Consider the following 23,383-nt stretch of genomic DNA (forward strand, 5'->3'; position numbering starts at 1 on the left):
CATCCAACATCTCCCCGCAGACCATTGACCAGACCTATCTGGTGGTAATCCAAGATCAATTGCCCAAATTAACGATCCTATCATAACATCCCCTCCATATACTTATCAAGCTTTGTCTTAAAGCCAGAAAAGTCTTTTGCCCCCACTACTTCCCTCAGAAGGCTGTTCCAGAACTTCACTCCCCTAATGGTTAGAAACCTTCGTCTAATTTCAAGTCTAAATTTCCTAATATCCAGTTTATACCCATTCGTCCTCGTGCCTACATTAGTACTAAACTTAAATAATTCCTCTCCCTCCCTAACGTTAACCCCCCTGATATATTTATATAGAGCAAGCATATCCCCCCGCAGCCTTCTTTTGGCCAGGCTAAACAAGCCAAGCTCTTTGAGTCTCCTTTCATAAGGCAGTTTTTCCATTCCTCGGATCATCCTTGTAGCCCGTCTCTGAACCTGTTCCAGTTTGAATTCATCCTTCTTGAACATGGGACACCAGAACTGCACACAGTATTCCAAATAGGGTCTCACCAACGCCTTGTATAACAGTACTAACACCTCCTTATCCTTGCAGGAAATACCCCGCCTGATGCATCCCAAAATCGCATTTGCTTTTTTAACAGCCGTATCACATTGGCGACTCATAGTCATCCTGTTATCAACCAGTACCCCAAGGTCCTTCTCCTCCTCCGTCGCTTCCAACTGATGCGCCCCCAACGTATATCCAAAATTCATATTATTAATTCCTAAATGCATAACCTTGCACTTTTCACTATTGTATTTCATCCTATTTCTATTACTCCAGTTTACAACGTGGTTCAGATCTTCCTGAATAGTATCCCTATCCTTCTCCGTGTTAGCAATACCCCCCAGCTTTGTGTCATCCGCAAACTTTATTAGCACATTCCCGCTCTTTGTGCCAAGGTCAGTAATAAAAAGGTTAAATAAGATCGGTCCCAAAACCGATCCTTGAGGGACTCCGCTAGTGACCTCCTTCCAGCCTGACAATTCACCTTTCAATACGACCCTCTGGAGTCTCCCCTTTAACCAGTTCCTTATCCACCTTACAACTTTCATATTCATTCCCATCTTTTCCAATTTGACTAACAGTTCCCCGTGCGGAACCGTGTCGAACGCCTTACTGAAATCTAGATAAATTATATCTACCACATTTCCTTTATCTAAGTAATCCGTCATCTTCTCAAAGAAAGAGATCAGATTGGTTTGACACGATCTACCTTTACTAAATCCGTGTTGCAATTCGTCCCAATTACCATTGGCCTCTATGTCCTTAACTACTTTCTCCCTTAAAATTTTTTCCAAGACCTTGCATACTACAGACGTCAAGCTAACAGGCCTATAATTACCCAGATCACTTTTATTCCCTTTCTTAAAAATAGGAACTACATTAGCAATCCTCCAGTCATACGGCACAACCCCCGAGTTTATCGATTGCTTAAAAATTCTCGCTAACGGGCTCGCAATTTCACGCGCCAGTTCCTTTAATATCCTCGGATGGAGATTGTCCGGGCCCTCCGACTTCGTCCCATTGAGCTGTTCAACTACGGCCTCTACCTCAGTTGCGGTAATATCCACTTCCATATCCACATTCCCGTTTATCATCCCTCCATCATCGCAAGGTTCCTCACTAGTCTTATTAAAAACTGAAGCAAAGTACTTGTTTAGATGTTGGGCCATGCCTAGGTTATCCTTAACCTCCATTCCATCCTCAGTGTATAGCGGCCCCACTTCTTCTTTCTTTGTTTTCTTCTTATTTATGTGGCTGTAGAACCTTTTACTATTGGTTTTGATTCCCTTTGCAAGGTCTAGTTCAATGCGGCTTTTAGCCTTCCTCACTTTATCCCTACATGTTCTGACTTCCCCAAGGTAGCTTTCCTTACTGATCCTGCCTTTCTTCCACTCCCTGTAAGCTTTCTGCTTTTGTCTAATCCCCTCTCTGAGTTGCTTGCTCATCCAGTTTGGCCTACAACTCCTGCCCATGGTTTTTTTCCCCTTTCTCGGGATGCAGGCTTCCGACAGTCTCCGCAGCTGTGACTTAAAGTAATTCCAGGCCTCCTCCGCATTTAAATCCACTAATTCCTCCGTCCAATCCACTTCCCTAACTAATTTCCTTAACTCTTTAAAATTAGCCCTCGAGAAGTCAAAAACCCTAATCCCAGATCTACATTTGTTTATCCTTCCATCTAGTTTGAACTGAATCAGCTCCTGATCACTCGAACCAAGGTTGTCCCCTACCACCATTTCTTCTATGAGGTCCTCACTGCTCACCAACACCAAATCTAAAATGGCATCTCCTCTCGTAGGTACTTCAACTACTTGATGAAGAAATCCATCCGCTATCACATCCAGAAAAATCTGACCCCTATTATTCTTGCAAGTACTCGTCCTCCAGTCTATATCCGGGAAGTTGAAGTCCCCCATAATTACACATTTCCCCTTTGTGTTTACTTCATTAAAGACATTGAAGAGGTCTCTATCCATATCCCAATCAGATCCTATATTGATGAGTCAATAGAAGAAGTTATAGAACAAATTGATAAATTAAATCATAAGAAGTCACCGTGAACAGATGGCATTCACCTAAGGGTTCTGAAGGAACTCAAATATGAAATTGCAGAACTGCTAACTGTAGTACATAACCTATTGTTGAAATGAGCCTCTGTACCAGGTGACTGGAAGGTAGCTAATGTAACACCATTTTTTATAAAGGGCTCCATACACAATCCTGGCAATAAGCCTAACTTCAGTACTGGGAAAAGTGATAGAAACTATGGTAAAGAACAGAATGATCAGGCACACAGACTCATAGATTCTAGGACTGGAAGGGACCTCGAGAGGTCATCGAGTCCAGTCCCCTGCCCTGATGGCAGGACCAAATACTGTCTAGACCATCCCTAATAGACATTTATCTAACCTACTCTTAAATATCTCCAGAGATGGAGATTCCACAACTTCCCTAGGCAATCTATTCCAGTGTTTAACTACCCTGACAGTTAGGAACTTTTTCCTAATGTCCAACCTAAATCTCCCTTGCTGCAGTTTAAGCCCATTGCTTCTTGTTCTGTCACTGGAGGCTAAGGTGAACAAGTTTTCTCCCTCCTCCTGACGACACCCATTTAAATACCTGAAAACTGCTATCATATCCCCTCTCAGTCTTCTCTTTTCCAAACTAAACAAACCCAATGTTTCAGCCTTCCTTCATAGGTCATGTTCTCAAGACCTTTAATCATTCTCGCTCTTCTCTGGACCCTCTCCAATTTCTCCACATCTTTCTTGAAATGCGGTGCCCAGAACTGGACACAATACTTCAGTTGAGGCCTAACCAGCGCAGAGTAAAGCGGAAGAATGACTTCTCGTGTCTTGTTTACAACACACCTGTTAATGCATCCCAGAATCACGTTTGTTTTTTTTTTGCAACAGTATCACACTGTTGACTCATATTAAGCTTGTGGTCTACTATGACCCCTAGATCTCTTTCTGCCATACTCCTTCCTAAACAGTCTCTTCCCATTCTGTATGTGTGAAACTGATTGTTCCTTCCTAAGTGGAGCACTTTGCATTTATCTTTATTAAACTTCATCCTGTTTACCTCAGACCATTTCTCCAATTTGTCCAGATCATTTTGAATTTTGACCCTGTCCTCCCAGTTTGGTATCGTCTGCAAACTTAATAAGCGTACTTTCTATGCCAACATCTAAATCGTTGATGAAGATATTGAACAGAGCCGGTCCCAAAACAGACCCCTGCGGAACCCCACTTGTTATACCTTTCCAGCAGGATTGGGAGCCATTAGTAACTACTCTCTGAGTACAGTTATCCAGCCAGTTATGCACCCACCTTATAGTAGCCCCATCTAAATTGTACTTTCCTAGTTTATCTATAAGAATATCATGCGAGTCCGTATCAAATGCCTTACTAAAGTCTAGGTATATCACATACACCGCTTCTCCCTTATCCACAAGGCTCGTTATCCTATCAAAGAATGCTATCGGATTAGTTTGACACAATTTGTTCTTTACAAATCCATGCTGGCTATTCCCTATCACCTTACCACCTTCCAAGTGTTTGCAGATGATTTCTTTAATTACTTGCTCCATTATCTTCCCTGGCACAGAAGTTAAAGTAACTGGTCTGTAGTTTCCTGGGTTGTTTTTATTTTCCTTTTTATAGATGGGCACTATATTTGTCCTTTTCCAGTCTTCTGGAATCTCCCCCGTCTCCCATGATTTCCCAAAGATAATAGCTAGAAGCTGAGATACCTCCTCTATTAACTCCTTGAGTATTCTAGGATGCATTTCATCAGGCCCTGGTGACTTGCAGGCATCTAACTTTTCTAAGTGATTTTTTACTTGCTCTTTTTTATTTTATCTTCTAAACCTACCCTCTTCCCGTAAGCATTCACTATATTAGACATTCCTTCAGACTTCTCAGTGAAGACCGAAACAAAGAAGTCATTAAGCATCTCTGCCATTTCCAAGTCTCCTGTTACTGTTTCCCCCTCCTCACTGAGCAGTGGGCCTACCCTGTCCTTAGTCTTCCTCTTGCTTCTAATGTATTGATAAAAAGTCTTCTTGTTTCCACAGAAGCTGATTGGTGGCAAAGAGTCAACACAGCTTTTGTAAAGGGAAATCATGCTTCACCAATCTATTAGAATTCTTTGAGGGAGTCAACAAGCACGTGAATATGGGTGATCCAGTTGATACAGTGTTCTTGGATTTTCAGAAAGTCTTTGACAAGGTCCCTTGCCAAAGGCTCTTGATGAAACTAAGTGGTCATAGAATAACAGGGAAGGTCCTCTCATGGATCAGTATCTGGATGAAAGATAGGAAACAAGGGGTAGGAATAAATGGTCAGTTTTCACAATGGAGAGAGGTAAACAGCGGGCTCCCTCAAGGACCTGTATTAGGACCTGTGCTGTTCAACGTATTCTTTAATGATTTGGAAAAGGGAGCAAACAATGAAGTGACAAAGTTTGTAGATGATACAAATTATTCAAAGACAGTTAAATCCAGAGATGACGGAGAAGAGTTACAGGGGATCTCACAAAACTGGGTGACTAGGCAATAAAAAGCAGATGAAATTCAACACTGATAAGTGCAAAGTAATGCACGTTGGCAAACACAATCCCAACTATACATATATAATGATGGGTTCTAAATTAACTGTTAACACTCAAGAAAGAGATCTTGGAGTCATCATGGGTAGTTCTCTGACAACTTCAGCTCAATGAGCAGCAGTGGTCAAAAAGCTAACAGAATGTTAGGGACTATTAGACAGGGGATAGAAAATAAGACAGAAAATATCATAATGTGACTATATAAATCCATAATACACCAATACCTTCAGTACTGTGTCCAGTTCTGGTCACTCCATCTCAAAAAGAATATAGTTAGGAAAGAAGTGGACAAACTGGAGAAAGGCCAGAGGAGAGAAACAAAAATGATTGAAGGTCTAGAAAACATGACCTATGAAGGAAGATTGAAAAAACTAGGTTTGTTTAGTCTGGAGAAGAGAAGGGTGGAGGTGGAGACATAACAGTTTTCAACTACATTAAAGGTTGTTATAAGGAGGGGGTGAAAAACAGTTCTCCTTAACCTTTGAGGATAGGATAAGTAGTAGTGGGTTAAATCGCAGAAAGGGAGGTTTAGGTTTGGACATTAGGAAAAAACTTTCTTTAACTTCCTAACTGTCAAGGTAGTTAAGCAGTGGAACAAATTGCTATGTAGGTTGTGGAGGTTTTTAAGAACAGGTTAGAAAAACACCAGTCAGGAATGGTCTAGTTATTACTTAGCCCTGCCTTGAATTCAGGAGACTGGATTAGATGACATATTGAGGTCTCTTCCAGTGTTACACTTCATGATTGTATGATTCTTTGATCGAGGGTATAGAACAGCTCCATATGAGGAGAGACTAAAAAGATCAGGGCTCTTCATCTTAGAAAATAGATGACTAAGGGGAGATGTGATCTAAAATCAAGAATGGTGTGGAAAAAGTGAATAGAGATGTGTTATTTACCTTTTCGCACTATACAAAAACCAGGGGTTACCCAATGAAATTAATATGCAGCATGTTTAATATAAACAAGAGGATGTATTTTTTTCACACACTTCACAATTAACCTGTGTAACTCCCTGCCATGCAATGTTGAGATGGCCAAAAAAAGAACTAGAGATGCTAAATGGCTATTAACCAAGACGGGCATGGTGGCAGCTCCATGCTTGGGGAGACCATAAACCTCTGACAACCAGAAGCTAGGAGAGGAAGACAGGGATAGATCACTCCAGCTGCCCTGTTGTGTACAGTCCCCATGAAGTTCAGGTATGGGTTACTGTCAGAGACAAGATACTGGGATAGATGGACCATTGGTCTGACCCAGTATGGAGCTCTTATCTTAATCTTGTTGAAGGATGGCTAACTGCAATACTGCTTATGAGAAAGAAAGAAAGAAAGAAAGAAAGAAAGAAAGAAAGAAAGAATCCTGCTCTTAGCTTTAATGGACATAGCCTGGTGGAAAAAGAAACTAATGATAAAAACATAAAGCCAATCACTCTCAGCTCCTACTGAGATCATACCTGCCTTGGGTCTATAATGCTGCAAATATTGCTACTGTATTCTGCAATATAAAGGAACAGTGCTGTCCAATAAGTGAAAAGTAGAGAAAATAAAAAATCCTCCCCATATCTGATATAATTTCCATATATGATTTCCAGCCATAATGAAATTATGTTGGCTGTGCATTTTGTGTTCACTATTGTTTTAAGTAGATGAAAGCAGCCAAGCTATTTAACCATGAGCAGTGAGCATTTTGCTTGTAGTGTCTGTAATTACTTTTCACAGAATTTCAGTAGTACAGCAAACACTAGAATGAAATCAGAACTATTTTACAGACAGCTCATAAAAATCTCTCACTCACTATACAATTTCAATGAAGGTGAGTATCATACTATGCATAGTTAGAGCTGTACTGATGGTGAACCATGAATTAGTTCAGTTCCATCCCAAAGACATGCCAATCTCGTCAATGTTAGATTCTCTTATAATGTATGAATATGACAACTCGAAGAATTCTAGGGACATTGAAGGCCAGATTCTGCATTATACTCTTGCCCCTTTGAAACTCTCAGGAGGTATAAGGGGGTTGGATTTTAGTGAGTAGTGAATTTCCCTGGAGGATGGAAACTCCCTCAGTGGCAAACATCTCCTGTGCCAGTTGTCCCCACTCTTATTGGTGTGGGAGATGGAGGGAGCTGTTCAGGGTTGGGGCGAGAGTGCTGCTTTTCCAGACAACCACTGACAGCTATGTGCTTACAGATTATATCACAATGACACAGAGCTGCATCTAGGCTTCTCTAGCTCATGCCCATGCTGGGTAAGCACAAATCAAGCACATAACTGGGTCCATGATGCACTCCCCTCTTGTGCTCAGCAGAGGTCAGATACAGAGGAGAATTGTTTATAATAACATGAATCTGTTTATAATGGAGTCATATATGCAATAGAGTGTCAATGCACATTATTTTTTCAATGTCTCCTCCACTGATGCTACATTGGTGTTCTAATGGCGCTTTGTCAATGCAAATGTCGATAGCCATGCCATTCATTTTTTTCCCAGAGGGACTGTCAATAGACGTTCAGAGCTGCTGTTAACTCAGTGGAGGATTACTATTTACTTTACATTTCAAAGTGAAATTAGTGCTCAGAGAGACTGAAATCCTGCAACCGGACACAGAGAAAATATGGCAAACAAAGTGAATTTCCCTTTCCTGGCCTACTAACACCTCATCACTGAGCTAGGAGACAAACTCTTAGGGTGAGAGCTGTAGACTCCATGACCTATGGCCCAGAGGTGATGAAAGGCTCCTTATTCTATTACTAATTCCATGTACTGGCTAGGGTACCGATTTTTCAGTTGTTTAATATCCTGTCAGTGCTCAAGGAAGGAAAATAGTGATAATATATTCCAACTTTTCCAAACTTTTTCAGCTGTTTTTCAACAGCCATGAGAAGTTGAGGGAAAGGCATATAACCAACTATTTATTTCCCATCAATTCAGGCACAGTAACTCCCGTTTGCTTCAGAGACTACCCCATTGTATTCATAGTATTGTTACATCTTCAATAGCACTTGGACAGCTAAAGCAGGATTAGACTTACCGACCATTCTGCATTGTCAGTCTTTGAGCATCTCACATTCACTGGCAGTCTAAGAACAAGCTCATTGTAGGAGAGACCTGCTGATCTGGACCATTTAAACTTGTTCATCGCATCCATGAAAGAGAGATTTTTATATTGCTTTGGACTCTTGATAATGAAAGGCCATGTCCTGAATAAAAGAAAAATTCCCCGCTAAGTTATTAACATTCATAAGCAAAGGTATATACAATACTCTTCTTACAAAGGCAAACTGATTATTAACCTTTTATGCTATCATTATTTTTATTTAATTTTGAATGTGACTAATACTCAATTTATACTCAGTGGCAGAAAACTACATTAGCACAGAGTTAAGGTTGCTTGCTGGTATGTCATCCCCATGCAGAATGCTGAGTTCAGCAAAACTTAAAAATTTTGAAAACCAGGAAACTCAGTTAAGGTTGCCCACACAACCTTAACTCTGCCCTCTTTCAGCAATGCCCCAATACACACTATTAACACACACACCTTTTACTCTACCAACCCCACAGTTGTTGAAATCATAAAATCATAGAAATGTAGGGATGGAAAGGACATCGAGAAGTCATCAAGTCCAGCTCTCTGCACTGAGGCAGGACCAAGTAAACCTAGACCATCTGTGACAGGTATTTATCCATCCTATTCTTAAAAACCTCCAGTGCTGGATTTCCACAGCCTCCATTGGAAACCTATTTGAGAGCTTAACTAACCTTACCGTCAGAAGGTTTTTCTTAATATCTAATCTAAATCTCCCATGCTGCAGATTAGGCCCATTATTCTTGTCCTACCTTCAGTGCACATAGAGATCAATTGATCACTATCCTTTATATAAGAGCCCTTGACCTATCTGAAGACTGTTCTCAGGTCCCCTTCCCCCACTCTTTTCTCAAGTCTAAACATGCCAATTTTTTAACCTTGCCTCATCGATTAGGTTTTCTAACCCTTATCATTTTTGCGCTCTCCACTGGACTCTTTCCAGTTTCTCCACATGTTCCCCAAAGTGTCCCAGAATTGGACACAATATTCCAGCTGAAGCCTCAGTGGTCCTGAGTACAGTGGGAAAATTATCTCCTGTGTCTTACATACAATACTCCTGTTAATACATTCCAGAATGATATTAACTTTTTGGGAAACTGCATCACATTGTTGACTCATATTCAATTTGTGAACCACTATAGCCCTCCGATCCTTCTCAGAAGTACTACCATGCATCCAGTTATTCCCCTATATTGTAGCTGTGCATTTGATTTTTCCTTCCTAAGTGAGGTACTTTTGCACTTGTCTTGACTGAATTTCATCTTGTTGAATTCAGACCAAGCAATCTTAAATCTGTGATAAAGTAGGTTTTTTGCCATTGAATTTCCTAGGTTTCTGAACAGGAAAAGATATGTTGTTGGTAGTCGTTAGCAGTAATTTAGGCAGTTGTACATATCATATCCGACAAATTTGCACACAAAGTCAGCCCCTCCCCCCGCCACATCAACTGTGCCCAATCAGCACTGCTTCAGCACACCTTCTCAGCCCTGCGTTGGCTCAGTCACTGTCTACCACAGGGATTGGCAACCTTTCAGCAGTGGTGTGCCGAGTCTTCATGTATACACTCTAATTTAAGGCTTCGCGTGCCGGTAATACATTTGAACATGTTTTAGAAGGTCTCTCTATAAGTCTATAATATATAACCAAACTATAGTTATATGTAAAGTAAACAAGGTTTTCAAAATGTTTCAGAAGCTTTATTTAAAATTAAATTAAAATGCAGATCTTATCAGTTTAGTGTGATCTTTGCCCTTGCTTTTCCTTGTTGAGTTTTCCAGTGTCTGGTAGCACCTATTTGGATACTTTAAGCTGCACACAGGCTTCTGAGTGATCAGTTGATAACCGGCTGGCAGGACATCAGTAGCTGTAACGCCAGATCGGCAGCTGAGGTGAGCGGAGCTGGCGGCTGGTAGGGCTGAGCAGAGCTGGAAGCCTGGATCCTGTCTGGCAGGGGGCCTCTGCTGGAACTCCAACCGGAAGCAAGGTGAGTGGGCTGCGGTGGGGACCCCAGCTGGTAAGGGGCCAGCAGCCGGAATTCCAGAGCGGCAGTGCGCTGAGCGGGTCAGCCTGCCCAGCTCTGGGGTTTTGGGGGTGGGCTGAGCATCTCTGCCCACCCTCGTTCTGGGGTTTCAGCTACCGGATCCTGCCAGCCGGGATCACAGCCCACTGCCAGCCTGGGGTTCCTTCACCCAGGCCAGCAGCGGGTGCTGAGTGGGACCAACGGCGGGACTCTGGCTGGCAAGGGGCTAGCAGCGGGATGGGAACCCCAGAGCAGCGCTCAGCCTGCCCCACTCTGGGGTTTCAGCCGCTGGCTCCTGCCAGCCGGGATCTCAGTCTGCTGCCAGCCTGGAGTTCCTTCCCCCAGGCCAGCAGCAGGTGCTGAGTGGGACCAGCAGTGGGACCCCAGCTGGCATGGGGCCAGCAGCAGGAACCCCAGAGTGACATGCCATCAAAAATCGGCTCACATGCCACCTTTCACACACATGCTGTAGGTTGCCGACCCCTGGCATACCACCTCTAACCTGGCCACTCCCTACTACTGTACCTAGGATTCCCCCCACCCCCCATGTCTTCAGTCCCTAGTATACAAACATTTCCATTGCTGTCACTTCCCTCCCACTCCTATAACCTGACTTGTGTACTGTGCCAGGAGGAAAGGACAATGATGTTACCGTGAAGTGATGTTGCCAATTGTGCTTCAGAATGCTTTGAAGATGGAGTTTGTGGCCGAGCTAGGGAGAGAAATCCCAGACAGGGTTTCTGTTCCAAATTACTGACAGTTTTATGTCTGAGAGAAAGATGCTCTGAGCCCTGATGTACCCCATCTCCGAGAAACAGAGAGGTGTCAGAACTTGAAGTGTTTCTAAGCCATACAGGACACATTTTCTGGTCGGCCATGAACTCTCCAATTTCCCAATTAATGTTCTTCCAAAACACATTAATAGCTTTCACATTGTTACTATAACCAATATTCAGATGCTTAGCAAAACCAGAGAAAAGTATCACAGCTCCTGGGCACAAATTAATGTGGCCCAATCCTGCTTTCAGACATTGTATGAGATATACACCAGGAATAAAGTCAAGAACTTTTCCACCCAAGCGAATAATTACAATGTCCAGCAGATAACAAACTCTTAAATCACTGGTTAGATCAGGGGTGGGCAAACTACGGCCCACGGGCCGGATCCGGCCCCTCAGGGCTTTGGATCCGGCCTGCAGGATTGCCCCCTGTGGCCCTGCGGGCCCTGCACTAGTCTCAGAAGTGACCAACACCTCATCCTTGTGGCCACCGGGCAGGGGGGCAGAGGGCTCCATGCATTGCCCCAAGCAGCTCCCATTGGCCGGGAATGGGGAACCGCGGACAATGGAAGTTTCAGGGGAGGTACCTGGAGCCTCAGCGCTTCCTGGAGCGGCGCGGGACTGGGGACAGGAAAGGCATGCAGGAAGCCTGCCCTGGCCCTGGTATGCACCGCTACCACCCCGGAGATGCTTTAGGTAAGCAGTGCCAGGCCAGAGCCTGAACCCCTCCTGCACCCTGCCTGACCAACTCCCTGCCCTAAGCCCCCTGCCTGCACCTTGCATTCCTCCTGCACCCCGACTCCCTGCCCTGAGCCCCCTCCTACAGTCTGCACTCTTCCTCTGCCCCAATCCCTTGCCCTGAGCCCCTTTCTGCACACGGCACCGACTCCCACACCCTGCACTCTCTCCTGCACCCCAACCCCCTGCCCCGGCCCTGCATACAATTTCCCCACCCAGATGTGGCCCTTGGCCCAAAAAGTTTGCCCACCCCTTGGTTAGATGCTGCAAAGTAGACAAAACATTATGCCAACACAGGCCACCTCCTTACCCCAAATCAGCCATGTCACGATGTTCTCCTTGCTCTAGAACAAACCCTCCAGCCATTTTTCTGTATTTGGCACATGCACCAGGAACAGATTTATCATGAAACAAACTGTGCGGTGGCACAGGGCCCCTAAAATGCAGGGCAAATCTCATCTGACAATCTGCCCTCAAGTCCTGGCCAGTGGCGCAGCAGGGCTCAGGCAAGCAGGCTGCCTGCATGCCATGGCCAGTGGCCCCATGCTGCTCCTGGAAATGGCCAGCTGCTCGCACATCTCTGTATGCCCTGGGCAGCGCACAGAGACGCGCTGCCCCCCTCCCCCCAGGGGGCATGCAAGGACACAGCAGCAGCAGGGCTAAGGTGGCTCCCTGCCCATTCTGCCTCCCTCCCTCTGTGCCACTCCCGGAAGTGGCCAGCATGTCCCTGCGGCCCCTGGGGTGGAGGGGTGTCTCCACGTGCTGCCCCCGCCCCAAGCACCAACTCCACAGCTCCCATTGGCCGGGAACTGTGGCCAATGGGAACGGTAGGGGCAGAGTGCCTGCGGGCAGCGGCATGCAGAGACACCCTGCATTCCCACCTAGGAGCCGCTGCCAGATGGGTGTGTGCACCAGTCTCTTTGGGAGCCGCACCGCCCCAGGTAAGCACTGCTCCCCTGACCCCCTCCTGCATCCCAACCCTCACACCTCCTCCTGCACCCCAACCCCCTGCCCCAATCAAGGTACTTCACTTTATTTTCATTTACTCCCCATTACTTATAATATAGGAGGAGGACGAAGAAAAAAAGAATGAAAAACACGGGAGATAAGAGAGAATGTTCTTTTCCTTGGTTAGGTCCCAAGGGGAAGGGGAGCGGGCTAAAGAGAAGCTGCGCAAAGGGTCCCACTAATTCTAAATCCGCCACTGACATGCACACTACAAAAATGTACGTTTTCTTAAATACCATTCTCAATTTGGGTCCCCCAAAGATTTAGTGGGTGCCATGCATTACATTGCTTGAACTCGACAAATGAGACCATGTTGACCTGCGGCACATCAACAGTTTTATCTCTAGCTCTAGGCAACAAAAAACACCTAGAAACTTTTTGAAGAATGGCTGTTTTTTCAGATCTTATATCTCTGCAGTCCCCCCTTAGCTTTGACCCCTAATTTGGGTCATTAATCCTTCTCTGCATCCTCCTCAGGCACACCACATTTCAAAGGAATCTGACTAAGAATGTGGCTTTTAGAGGACTTAGAAAGGTCAACTTTTAAACAGAAGTCATGATACAACCTTAACTATAGTAGTGCTACTGCACCACTGTATTATGTTACCTGTAGACATGTGGGAACAGATCCTCAGATAATGGAAATTCTCATAGCTCCATTGACTTCAAAAGAGCTATGACGGTTTATAGCAGTTGAGGATCTGCCCCGTCAGGCTTTGGTAAAGGGAAGGAATTTTTCTAAAGTAAAAAACAAAAACAAAATCACCACAGCCTCTAGATAAGATATCTAGTGCAAATCTTTCCCCTCTAATTTCTCAAAAGACAAGGGGTCACATTTTCTGCTGCATGGAGCAGACACTTGGCACAGAGAAGAGGATGTGTGCTGTCAAAAAGCTAGTTACAGCTTCCTGATTCTCATCTTATTCCCAGCCTCAGAGGAAGCTGGAGCTGCATGGGGGCTGATCTAACATGTGCCAAAGGGCCCAAATGAGAACAGCCAGAGCACCGCGTGTTCTAGACACTTTTCCCTTCTTGCTCCTGATATGTTCCAAGAATACCCCCAGCACACACTCTGCTCCAAGGACTGTGGGAAAGGATGGCACAGAATCTTGCTACACTGGCTCTATACCCTCCGAGGACTCTTCCATGCCAGGGGGATCCCCAACAGGAGAGAAGGGCCTGATTCTGTCCTCTGTGCACAGTCTGAGATATGCAAAGGGGATAGAGTGGGATAGAAAATTGGCCCAGTCAAACTGTATCTTCTGTGACTCTTCTAAGGAAGAGAGAAAGGGTATAAGGAACTAAGAAGTAAGTATAAGGAAAACATTTTCTATAACGTTACCCTTCTTTAAAGGGATACGATGCCTGGTGCTGAGACAGAATGAGGGGGATGGAAAGTCATATATGGTGTATGGTATACTTTTAAACAGAAATCTGAATTTTGTTAGTGAAGAACTGATTGTGAGTAAACTTTATTAACACAGATGTAAATTCTATTAGTTCTTTGGATGAAGGCATGATTTCATCTGTTTAAAATATTTTAATCAGACCTGTGCCTTCTATAATAAAGCTATATCCCACTTGTTATCAACACTGTACTGCCTCCTCTGCCATACTCACATCCCACTGCCATAGATGGAAGGGCATGATTCTGCTCTCATGCCTGTTTTACAACAGTGTAACAGCTGATTTCACTGGAATCCCTCTTGATTTACACCTCCTTAGGGAGAAAGAGTTCTAATCTGAGCCATCAGAGGCTTGATTCTGATCTCAATTTCACTGGTGTAAGTCAGGAGTAACTTTAACTTAGCCCTGGTCTACACTAGGATCGACCTAAGATACGCAACTTCAGCTGTGAGAATAGTGTAGCTGAAGTCGAAGTATTTAGGTCTACTTACCGCAGCGTGTGCATGGCGCTGAGTCGACTGCTGCTGCTCCCCTGTCGACTCCGCTTGCGCCTCTTGCGGCGGTGGAGCATCTACACTAGACTCGATAAATCGATCCCCGATAGATCGATCACTACCAGGTAGACGTACCCCAAGTCAGTGGAGTTATACTAGTGTAATACTGGTTTAAGTGAGATCAGCATCAGGCCACATACTCTTAGGCTGGCAATGCTTAATGCAATAAGAACTGTAGATTAGGTCATGAACACTAGGAGCATTAATAATCTCTTCTTTTAATGACTGTTCCATCTCAGGCAGACAGTCTGCCTACTTACTTTATTCAAAACATCTTTCTTTCCTCAGGCCAAATGCACATTTTCTTGTTAAGAATAGTGATTATGAATGAACACTCAAGCGATAACACTTCATGTATTAGAATATTTTGTTCATGAGATCAGAAAGCCGGTTGTGCTAGCATTAAATTAGAAAATGTGTTTGTTGTTGCTGTCAAGGGAGATTGTGAATATTGACAGCATAAGAGCAGCAGCAGGTATTGTACAGTTAGGTTCTTCTTATTCCTGTGCATCTGACAGAGTTTAGAACTGAGATCAGTAACTTTGTACATCAAAGCTCTCTGGAATAATAGTCTTAAAAGTCTTTGTGAGCATTTACTGGATAATGTATATAGGGTGAGATCACAAATTTTAAAATGTAAAGTTAAAAGGACACTGTTAGGTTATTAATCATATTTTAAAATCCTTACCTGTATCTTAGGTTATTGAAACTATTTTTTAATAATGGTAATTTACTTTTAACCATTTCATTATTTGTTACTTTTCTGTAGTTCACACAAGTTGGGCAGTGTAACTAGACTGGACCATTTTCACTTTTGGTTTATAATCACTTTCAATTTTTGACCGTCAATTTTGCTTTTTGGATTCACACCACCACAAGGAACATTTAAATGTTAAAAAACCTGTTTATTAATTTTTAAAAAATCTGTTCATAGTAATTCTAAGAACCTTCCTTCCCTCTTCTTTTAATTACCAAAACCTAAATGTTGCACTGTGCTGAAAAACATATTATAATTTTAATTTCTGGAAGCCCAATTCTACCTTAGTCCTAGAGAACAATGCTTTATCTTGCAAGTTGTCCCATTGAAATCAAAAGCTGTAGGAGTCAGGTCCAATGGGATTTTTAAAAATAGCTATTTTTATTTCCGTTTAAAAGTAACGTAGAAGCTTAGTCATGATGATGAATGGCTGTTTATAGAGAATTTCTTCCCCAAACTAACAATATGTTGTGAAACTTTTGCTTTCTCTGATACAGTCACAGTGAAGCCAGTAAGGGCCCTGCCATCTTAATGGCCAAACCACAATACATCACTTATCCTTATGAGTGCCACACCCACTGCAAATTCATGGGACAGGTGGTTTACCACACACCCACATTCCAGCAGAGTATTCCGTGGAATGTCAGGATGTTTGACAGAGATCCTTAGTTGCTAAAAGGGTGACACTTTTATGAGGGTGTGCTAAACATCGGTAGAGCACCAAAGTGGTTAGAAACCACAATAAAACAAGGTTACTCCTTTTGACCTGAGCAATTAGCCAATATTTAGGGCCTCACAGGTTGTTTCTGTTAGGAGGAGAGATTGATTTCAGTTCATGTCAGGTATTTCTTTGGTTCAATCCTTGTTTATTTACAAAAAATATATGCAGATGCCTGTTTCCTGAACACAGTAGGAATCAAACATTAGGAAACAGTTTCTTTGCTCACTGTTACAAGCCTCTTTCAGCCAACACTTTACCCAAAAAACTCTCTCTCTAGGCTTTGTCTCAGGGCTATATTCCCAGTGGTTGTTCTTGCTGTTTCCTCGGCTTTCTGCTATTTCTCTGGTGTTTCTTCTGCTTTTCACCCCACACTCCCACCACACAATTCTAATCAAATCAATTCTCCATCCCTGCATTTGTTTTCAGACACCCAGGAAACTCCCTGAGCTGCATGGCTCAGCCACTGCCCCGGTTTTCATGAGGTCTAGATTTTGGGTGATGATTTTCCATTGTTTCAAATGTCACTAAACGAAGGGGCATTTAGTTGTTCCCTTATTTAGCCTGAATTGAAGGCAGCTACTACTTCCAGCAGCTTCAGTGTGGTGGTGTACATAACAGCATAACAGTAACAAATTGTTTCTTAGGAAAACGTTATTGGCAACTTGACAAAATATAACCTTTTTTTTTAATCTCTATTTTTTTCCTACCAACATTTTTGCTTTGCAACTCTAAGTGTGCATTTTTACAAATTAAGGCACAGTATATGCAGCGTACACCCAAGCAAGTTTCATTTCGGAAATAGTTTGAAGAGGAACAATGCACACCAGTGACAAAGGCAAGATTGTTGGAAGCAATATTTTGTCTTATGTCACTTGATTTGTCTCCTCCTTTTGCTCCTAAACTTCCTAATACCTGAGGGCGCTCTTCTAGAGACAGTGCCACTTGGCTGTCTATCTCAAGAGCCACTTTCTCTACTGGGATGAAAAAAAAAATGTTGCTTTTTTTGTTTCTACATCTCCTGTTTGCTGTTTTGTTTCATTCTCTTCCTGCTGTCTCTGATCTCTTTTTCTCTACCCTTTCCATCACTACTTCCCCTGCACTTCCTCTTACTACTTGCTACTGTCCTGCCCTCCTGAGTCTCTACCTTCTCTCCACATCTCTTTCTATATCCATTTTATCCCCTGCTTTGCACCACTCTCCTGTTCTATCACCCTTTCTACCTTATTACTTTTTCTATCATCATCCTTTCTTGTCGTTATTTCCAAACTGTTCTTAGCTTTTGGATGCTAGCAGCAGTTTTAGGGCTTGATTCTCCTCTGTAACTCAACTGACTTCAGTTTAACTTTACTTCTGATTTAATCAGAGGACAATCAGACCCCCCAACACTAAGGCCCCTAAACAATGTGAAAATGACCTGTGCTTTAATGTTTGTCAGTAAAAGGTGACCCTCAACCCCTTCTCAGCTAGTGTTGAAAACATTTTACCTGCTAGTGATAACTGATCTTACCATTGAATTAAGTATAACATGGTTCCATTAGGCTTTTTGTAATGACAGTGAAAATGATTTTGTTCTGTCTACACTACCCATCAAACCTTTTTCAATACCAGTGGAGGTGCCTCATGACTGACATGCATGTTTGCAATGTGTCATTTTTTCTACTCTAAATATACCTTAGAAGAAGTGCAACAATTATGAGACATCAGATGCTGGAAACACTTAATAGCATTTCTTGTGTTTAATTCAAGTAGTGCCCATGATGCTAGATGAGACAACATACTATGTTATTACAAGAGGTTAAAAAATCATATGATGTGTGCGTGCAATAATCCCACAGACAAAAATGAATTAATGAATGAATACAAGGTGCACACCCTGTTATATTTCCCCTACTTACCTGACTGGTCTATATATTTCTTTCACTCCAATAAACTGGAGTTGCTCCATTATGTCTGGAATACTTGCGCATCGGGTAAGATTGATTCTCGGGTAGTACAGTAGGTAAGACAGGCACATTTCATTTCTGGTGCTCAGACCCCCCTAAAAATGAAGATGTTTTAGCAATATAAGTTTATGATTTCTCAGAAAAAGACAGTGATGATAATTAATATGTTAGCTAGTGACCCCTATATGAGAAAAGAAAAAAAATGGACCAATATGGCAAGGTTATTCTGCATATTCAGTTATCAAGGAACAAAAGTCAGTAGTCCTTTTGTAACAAAATACATTAAAAGCTCACTTGTTACTCCTATCGGATATAAAAATAAATGTCAGCAAAAGCAGCTATCAGTATGTTACTGACAGTGAAGTCAGAATAATCTTCCTGCTATTTTACACCTTTGTAGTCTTTCATGAACGCTTGTTTTGACACTATTTTCCAAAGTGAGGTGGGGTAAATTCACACTGGGGTGCTGTGAACCCTGCTGCACCAGGAAGAAACAGTTGGCAATGGGGATGATTCAAGTGCAGCTGTGGCTATTTTATTGTAACACTCGTCCATTAGTTGCTTTTCCCATTGTTGACCCCTTCTAGCTCACTGACACTTAAGTCACACTTGTTATACTCAACCATTGAATGCCAAGTCGGTGGAACTACAGTTATAGCATAGCACTTGCTTCCTTTTCCTTCCCATACTATTTCTATAACCAGGAAATCAAGAGAAATAATCAAGATGTTGAAATAGAGAGTGCATATTGCCTGAATACAGGAGACAAAATGGAAGGGGTTGAGATCCATGAACATCAATGAGGGTTACAAGATAGTATATCATGAAGCAGTAGCTAAGAGGAATGGAGTAGGAATAATGGTAGCAGAAATATTACAGGATAGGGTATCTAGACATTCTAAAGAAGAGTGACCCACTGATGAAAGTTAGAATAGCAGCGAACAAATATTTAATGTTATATGTGGATATGTACAACAGGTTGGTTATACAATTCAGAGAAGGAAGAATTCCAGGTACTGTTAGATCAAGCGATAAGTGAAGTACCATAAGCTGAGTACTTGATTATTGGAGCGGATCTGAATGAACATGTGGGAGAATGCAGTGACAGCTACAGTTGTCATGAAGGATGAGGCTTTGGAACCAGAACTGAAGCTGGAGAGGATATATTAAAGGTAGCCAGGTTGTTATTAACACAGGTGCCAACTTTCCAACGTGCGTGGGGGTGCCCCACCCCCAGCTCTGTCCCAGCCCCCATCTTGACTCCATCCATTCCCCCAATTCCCCAACCCTGTTCCACCTCTTCCCGCCCACACCCCACCTCTTCCGGCCCCATTCTGCGCCCTCCCCCGAGAGCGCCGCATCCTCGCTCCCCCCCTCTACTACCCAGAGTCTTCTGCATGCCACGAAACAGCTGATCATGGTGGAAGAGAGGTGCGGGAATGGAGGGGAAGGTGCTGATGGGTGGGGCCCACTGGTGGGAGGGAGGCAGTGGGAGTTGGAGAGGGGGGTTGATAGGGGGGCTGCCAGTGGGTGCTCCACACCTCCCATTTTCCCCCCATGGGTGTTCCAGCCATGGAGTAAACACAGAGTCAGCACCTATGGTTTCCAATATATACTTTGTAAAGAGGAAGGGGCACTTAATTACATACAAGCTTGGTGCCAGCAGGTTCCAGATCGACTCTGGGTTGCAGTGCGCTTTGCCGATCAGGTGACCTGTGCCACTAACAGCCTAGCCAGCGGGTGACTGAAGGACTAGCTAGAACAACACGAATGACATGTTGTGATCGGTGCTCTCTGTGAGGGCTGATGGACCTATGGATACCATGTGACACTTTCTCAGGGTGTCCAAGACTGTGAATCATTATGTTACCCCCACTGCCTCAGCTAGACAGAGACTTGCTGGTGCTAAACTAGGTGTCAGCTCCCTGACATCCCTAGTCTTTTACTCACACAATCTCCACAGGGCTCTGCCAGTCCTTACTTTGCCTTGCAGTTTAACATTTGGTGTATTCCAGTCCCTGAGCTCCTCTGAAGTGTACCCCACTAGCATCCAGCCCCTGTCACTGAACACACAGTGATTAGCAGGTCTGCTGTTCTCGAGGAAACAGTACACACACAGCTTCACTGATACAACTCAGGATCATATCTTTTATACCACCACAGCATGGAGATATAGTTACAGTGAAACAATCATAAGTTTATCATCAAAGATTAAGATGTAAGAGATAGTGAGTAACGATAATGGAAACAGAAATGATTAGATATAAAACAAAAGTATAACATGCGTTTTAGAGGCTAAACTTAACTTTAATAGGTTAAATTCCTTGTCTAAAGCAGTTTCCTTCCAGTATTTCCAACAGGTCTGCTTGGGATCCCATTTTCATGAATATAATTGTGCTGCCCAACAAATTCCTTAAGTTCAGGATGACGGTGTTATCCCTGTCTCCAGATTATAGTCCAAGTAAACCTTGGGTGCATCCCCGGATAAGTCTTTTCCTCCTACTGTTCTCTTCTTGTCGTTAAATCTGCATTTAGCTCAGGTTGTGATTGTGAATGAAACAATGCTCAATTTGCAGTTCAATAGACAGACTGATTTCCTGCCGGACCAGAGATGTTTATCAGTTTCTCACCTCTGCTGGGGAATATCAACTTGATACAAAATATAAGGACATATTCAATATATAGACATAACTTTTTAAATATGATCAGTATGTGCATTCCACAATTATATTAATGGCCAGCATGATCCTGGCTTTCATTTAAGATCTTACATGGCACTCTATGGATAGATACTGTGACAGCAATAGGTGTAGTGGGTTTGTCAACCTTGATAGGAGTTGCTGACAGAATAGGGAACCCTTTGCCAGCTGGAACCAATGGGTCTCTGTCTCACATCTTGATGCAGGAGACATGGGGAGATACTCCATGGTGCATGCTTTTTGCTAATAACATTATATTGCACCATTAAGACAAATATGAATTAGAAAAGACTCTAGAACTATAAGAGACTGCATTAGAAGAAAATGGCTTCTGAATCAGTTGACAAAAGATAAAATACATGTGATGCTTCATTAAGAGGCACAACAAGAAGACAATAAAATTAGATGGTAAAAAAATTAAAGGCTGTGACAGATTTATGTTACGAATTTGCTTGAGGCATTAGGTGATTAGGCTGAGGCTGCAGGATTTTTCGGGGAGGAGATGACGGAGCACACCAAGTGTTTAAATTTTAAAGCTTTATTAATAAAATAATAAAATAACTGCGGAGAGTGCTGGGGGGAGGGGTTATGTTATTTAGAAGAAGGAAAAAAGAGTTAGTGCCGCAAGCCCTGACCCACTTTTATATTTACAGTCGCACTACCCGAGGCTGGCCAAGCCTGGGTGTAATATAAGAAGAAGGTTGGGGGCGGGGGGGGGGGAGGATGGGAGTTTTTGTTTTGTGCACAGGTTGTTTAGAGTTTGCTGTTGATAGTTGACCTACTTTGACTTTTGGGAGGGTTTTTAAGTTTGGGAGGTTTTGGGTGGTGTTTTGTTTAGGAATCTTTGCTTTTGGTGCTTTTTGTACTAGTTTAAACTGTTTTTTGTAGCCTTTTTAGTTTTTTTAAAACACACCCTGCTTTAGGGATGCAAAATTTTGTTGTTTTGTTGTTGGCTTTTGCAGTTTTGCTTAGTTTTTTTTTTAATGGCTGGCTAGGGTTGGGTAAGATGTGAATGTAGCTGCAGACTTTTTGCCATGACTCTGGACCGGGGCCAGCGTTTTATTTTTAGACTGAGCTAGCTGAAGTGTTGAGTTAACTTGTCTTTTGCCGTTTGGTTTTTTTTTTTTTTTTTTTGGCTATTTGCAACCTGCAAAGGAATTTTTATTTTACATTTATATTTTTACCCCTTTTTATAATGCCTTGCAATGCTTGCAACAGCATTGGCAATATACAATTAAATAGCTTGGTTCATTGTTGAGCCATGATGGGAATGTGGATGTAGATGTTGGGAGCTGAATGAAAAACACTTGATGTAAATGGAGGGAGTTGATGGGAATTCTCTGCGATAAGAATATGACACAAACTAAAAGCAATGTGTGTAAGATCATGATTAAGCCAGCTATGGCGCATGGGTCAGAATGCTGACCAGCAAGGAAGAGAGAAGAACACCTACTTCACACTGCTGAAATGAGAATGTTCAGATGGACACTGTGTAAGATGAGACCTGATAGGCTACTTACTGAAACAGTATGAGCCAGGATGCAGGAAGTCACCCTTATGGAAAAGAAGAGGGAGTATCAACTAAGATGGTTGGGTCACATGAGACAATGATATGTGGGATATGTTGGCCAGAGAGTATAAGAGCTATAGAAGTCACGGGACAAAGACCACAAGGAAGAACTAGAAGAAAAAGTGGTTGAGATGCTAAAGTAGGACATGAAGAAGGCTGATGTCTGCTTGGAAGAGGTTCTCAACAAGAGTGCACGGAGGCAAAGAACAAGAGTTGCTGACCCTGATTGATGGGAGAAGACGAAGACGAAGAAGACTATTTCTGTAACCTTTTGCATCACAGAGTTTGGCCCAGAGACTTACATGAAAGTTGCCAGCACTCAGTTTAGGTTTACTCCAACTTGAATTTGCTCCAAACTGCAAGTGCTCCCATGTGGCCCTGTCATATCCAACCACTAACTTAAAATTATAAAGGACTCAATATACTTCCATTCTAAAAGACATTATTACATTTGAAAAGAATGATTGGAAGTCTCTCTCTACATATATATATATATGGTCCCCCTTACAATAGTATCCGAGCACCTCCCAAGTATTTGAAGATCTTTCCTTAAAACACCCCTGTGAGGTAGGACAGTAGTATTATCCCCATTTTCAGACACAGACAGAATTGAGATACAGAGAGATCAGGAATTCAAGTGTGGCATTTATCCCCAGCTTTGGCTTGGGAACAGGGGCGGCTCCAGGCCCCAGCATGCCAAGCGCATGCTTGGGGTGGCATGCCACAGGGGGCGCTCTGCTGGTCGCCAGGAGGTCCACTGAAGCCATGGGACCAGCAGACCCTCCGCAGGCACGCCTGCGGGAGGTCCATCGGAGCCGTGGGACCGGCGACCGGCAGAGCATCCCCTACAGCATGCCGCCGTGTTTGGGGATAGTTCAGAACTGTACCACACAGGAGGACCACCAGAAGGCATTCAGTCTCAGTTGCACTGAAGTGGCAGCCGGGAGCACAATAATGTGTTACCCC

General features: G+C 43.1%; 1 protein-coding gene across 1 annotated transcript in view; it reads right to left on the bottom strand.

Moving 5' to 3' along the window:
* The window catches only part of MOXD1 (monooxygenase DBH like 1), a 107,204-nt gene that overhangs the window by 3,784 nt on the left and 80,037 nt on the right, over nucleotides 1-23,383 (bottom strand). The window contains exons 10-11 of the mRNA XM_030554244.1: nucleotides 18,101-18,243; nucleotides 8,168-8,336 (exon numbers count right to left, since the gene is read on the bottom strand). Coding sequence (XP_030410104.1) covers nucleotides 8,168-8,336; nucleotides 18,101-18,243 — 312 coding nt within the window. The remainder of the gene's footprint in view (nucleotides 1-8,167; nucleotides 8,337-18,100; nucleotides 18,244-23,383) is intronic.

Source organism: Gopherus evgoodei, chromosome 3 (genome assembly GCF_007399415.2).
Source record: "Gopherus evgoodei ecotype Sinaloan lineage chromosome 3, rGopEvg1_v1.p, whole genome shotgun sequence".
Lineage (NCBI taxonomy): Eukaryota > Metazoa > Chordata > Testudines > Testudinidae > Gopherus > Gopherus evgoodei.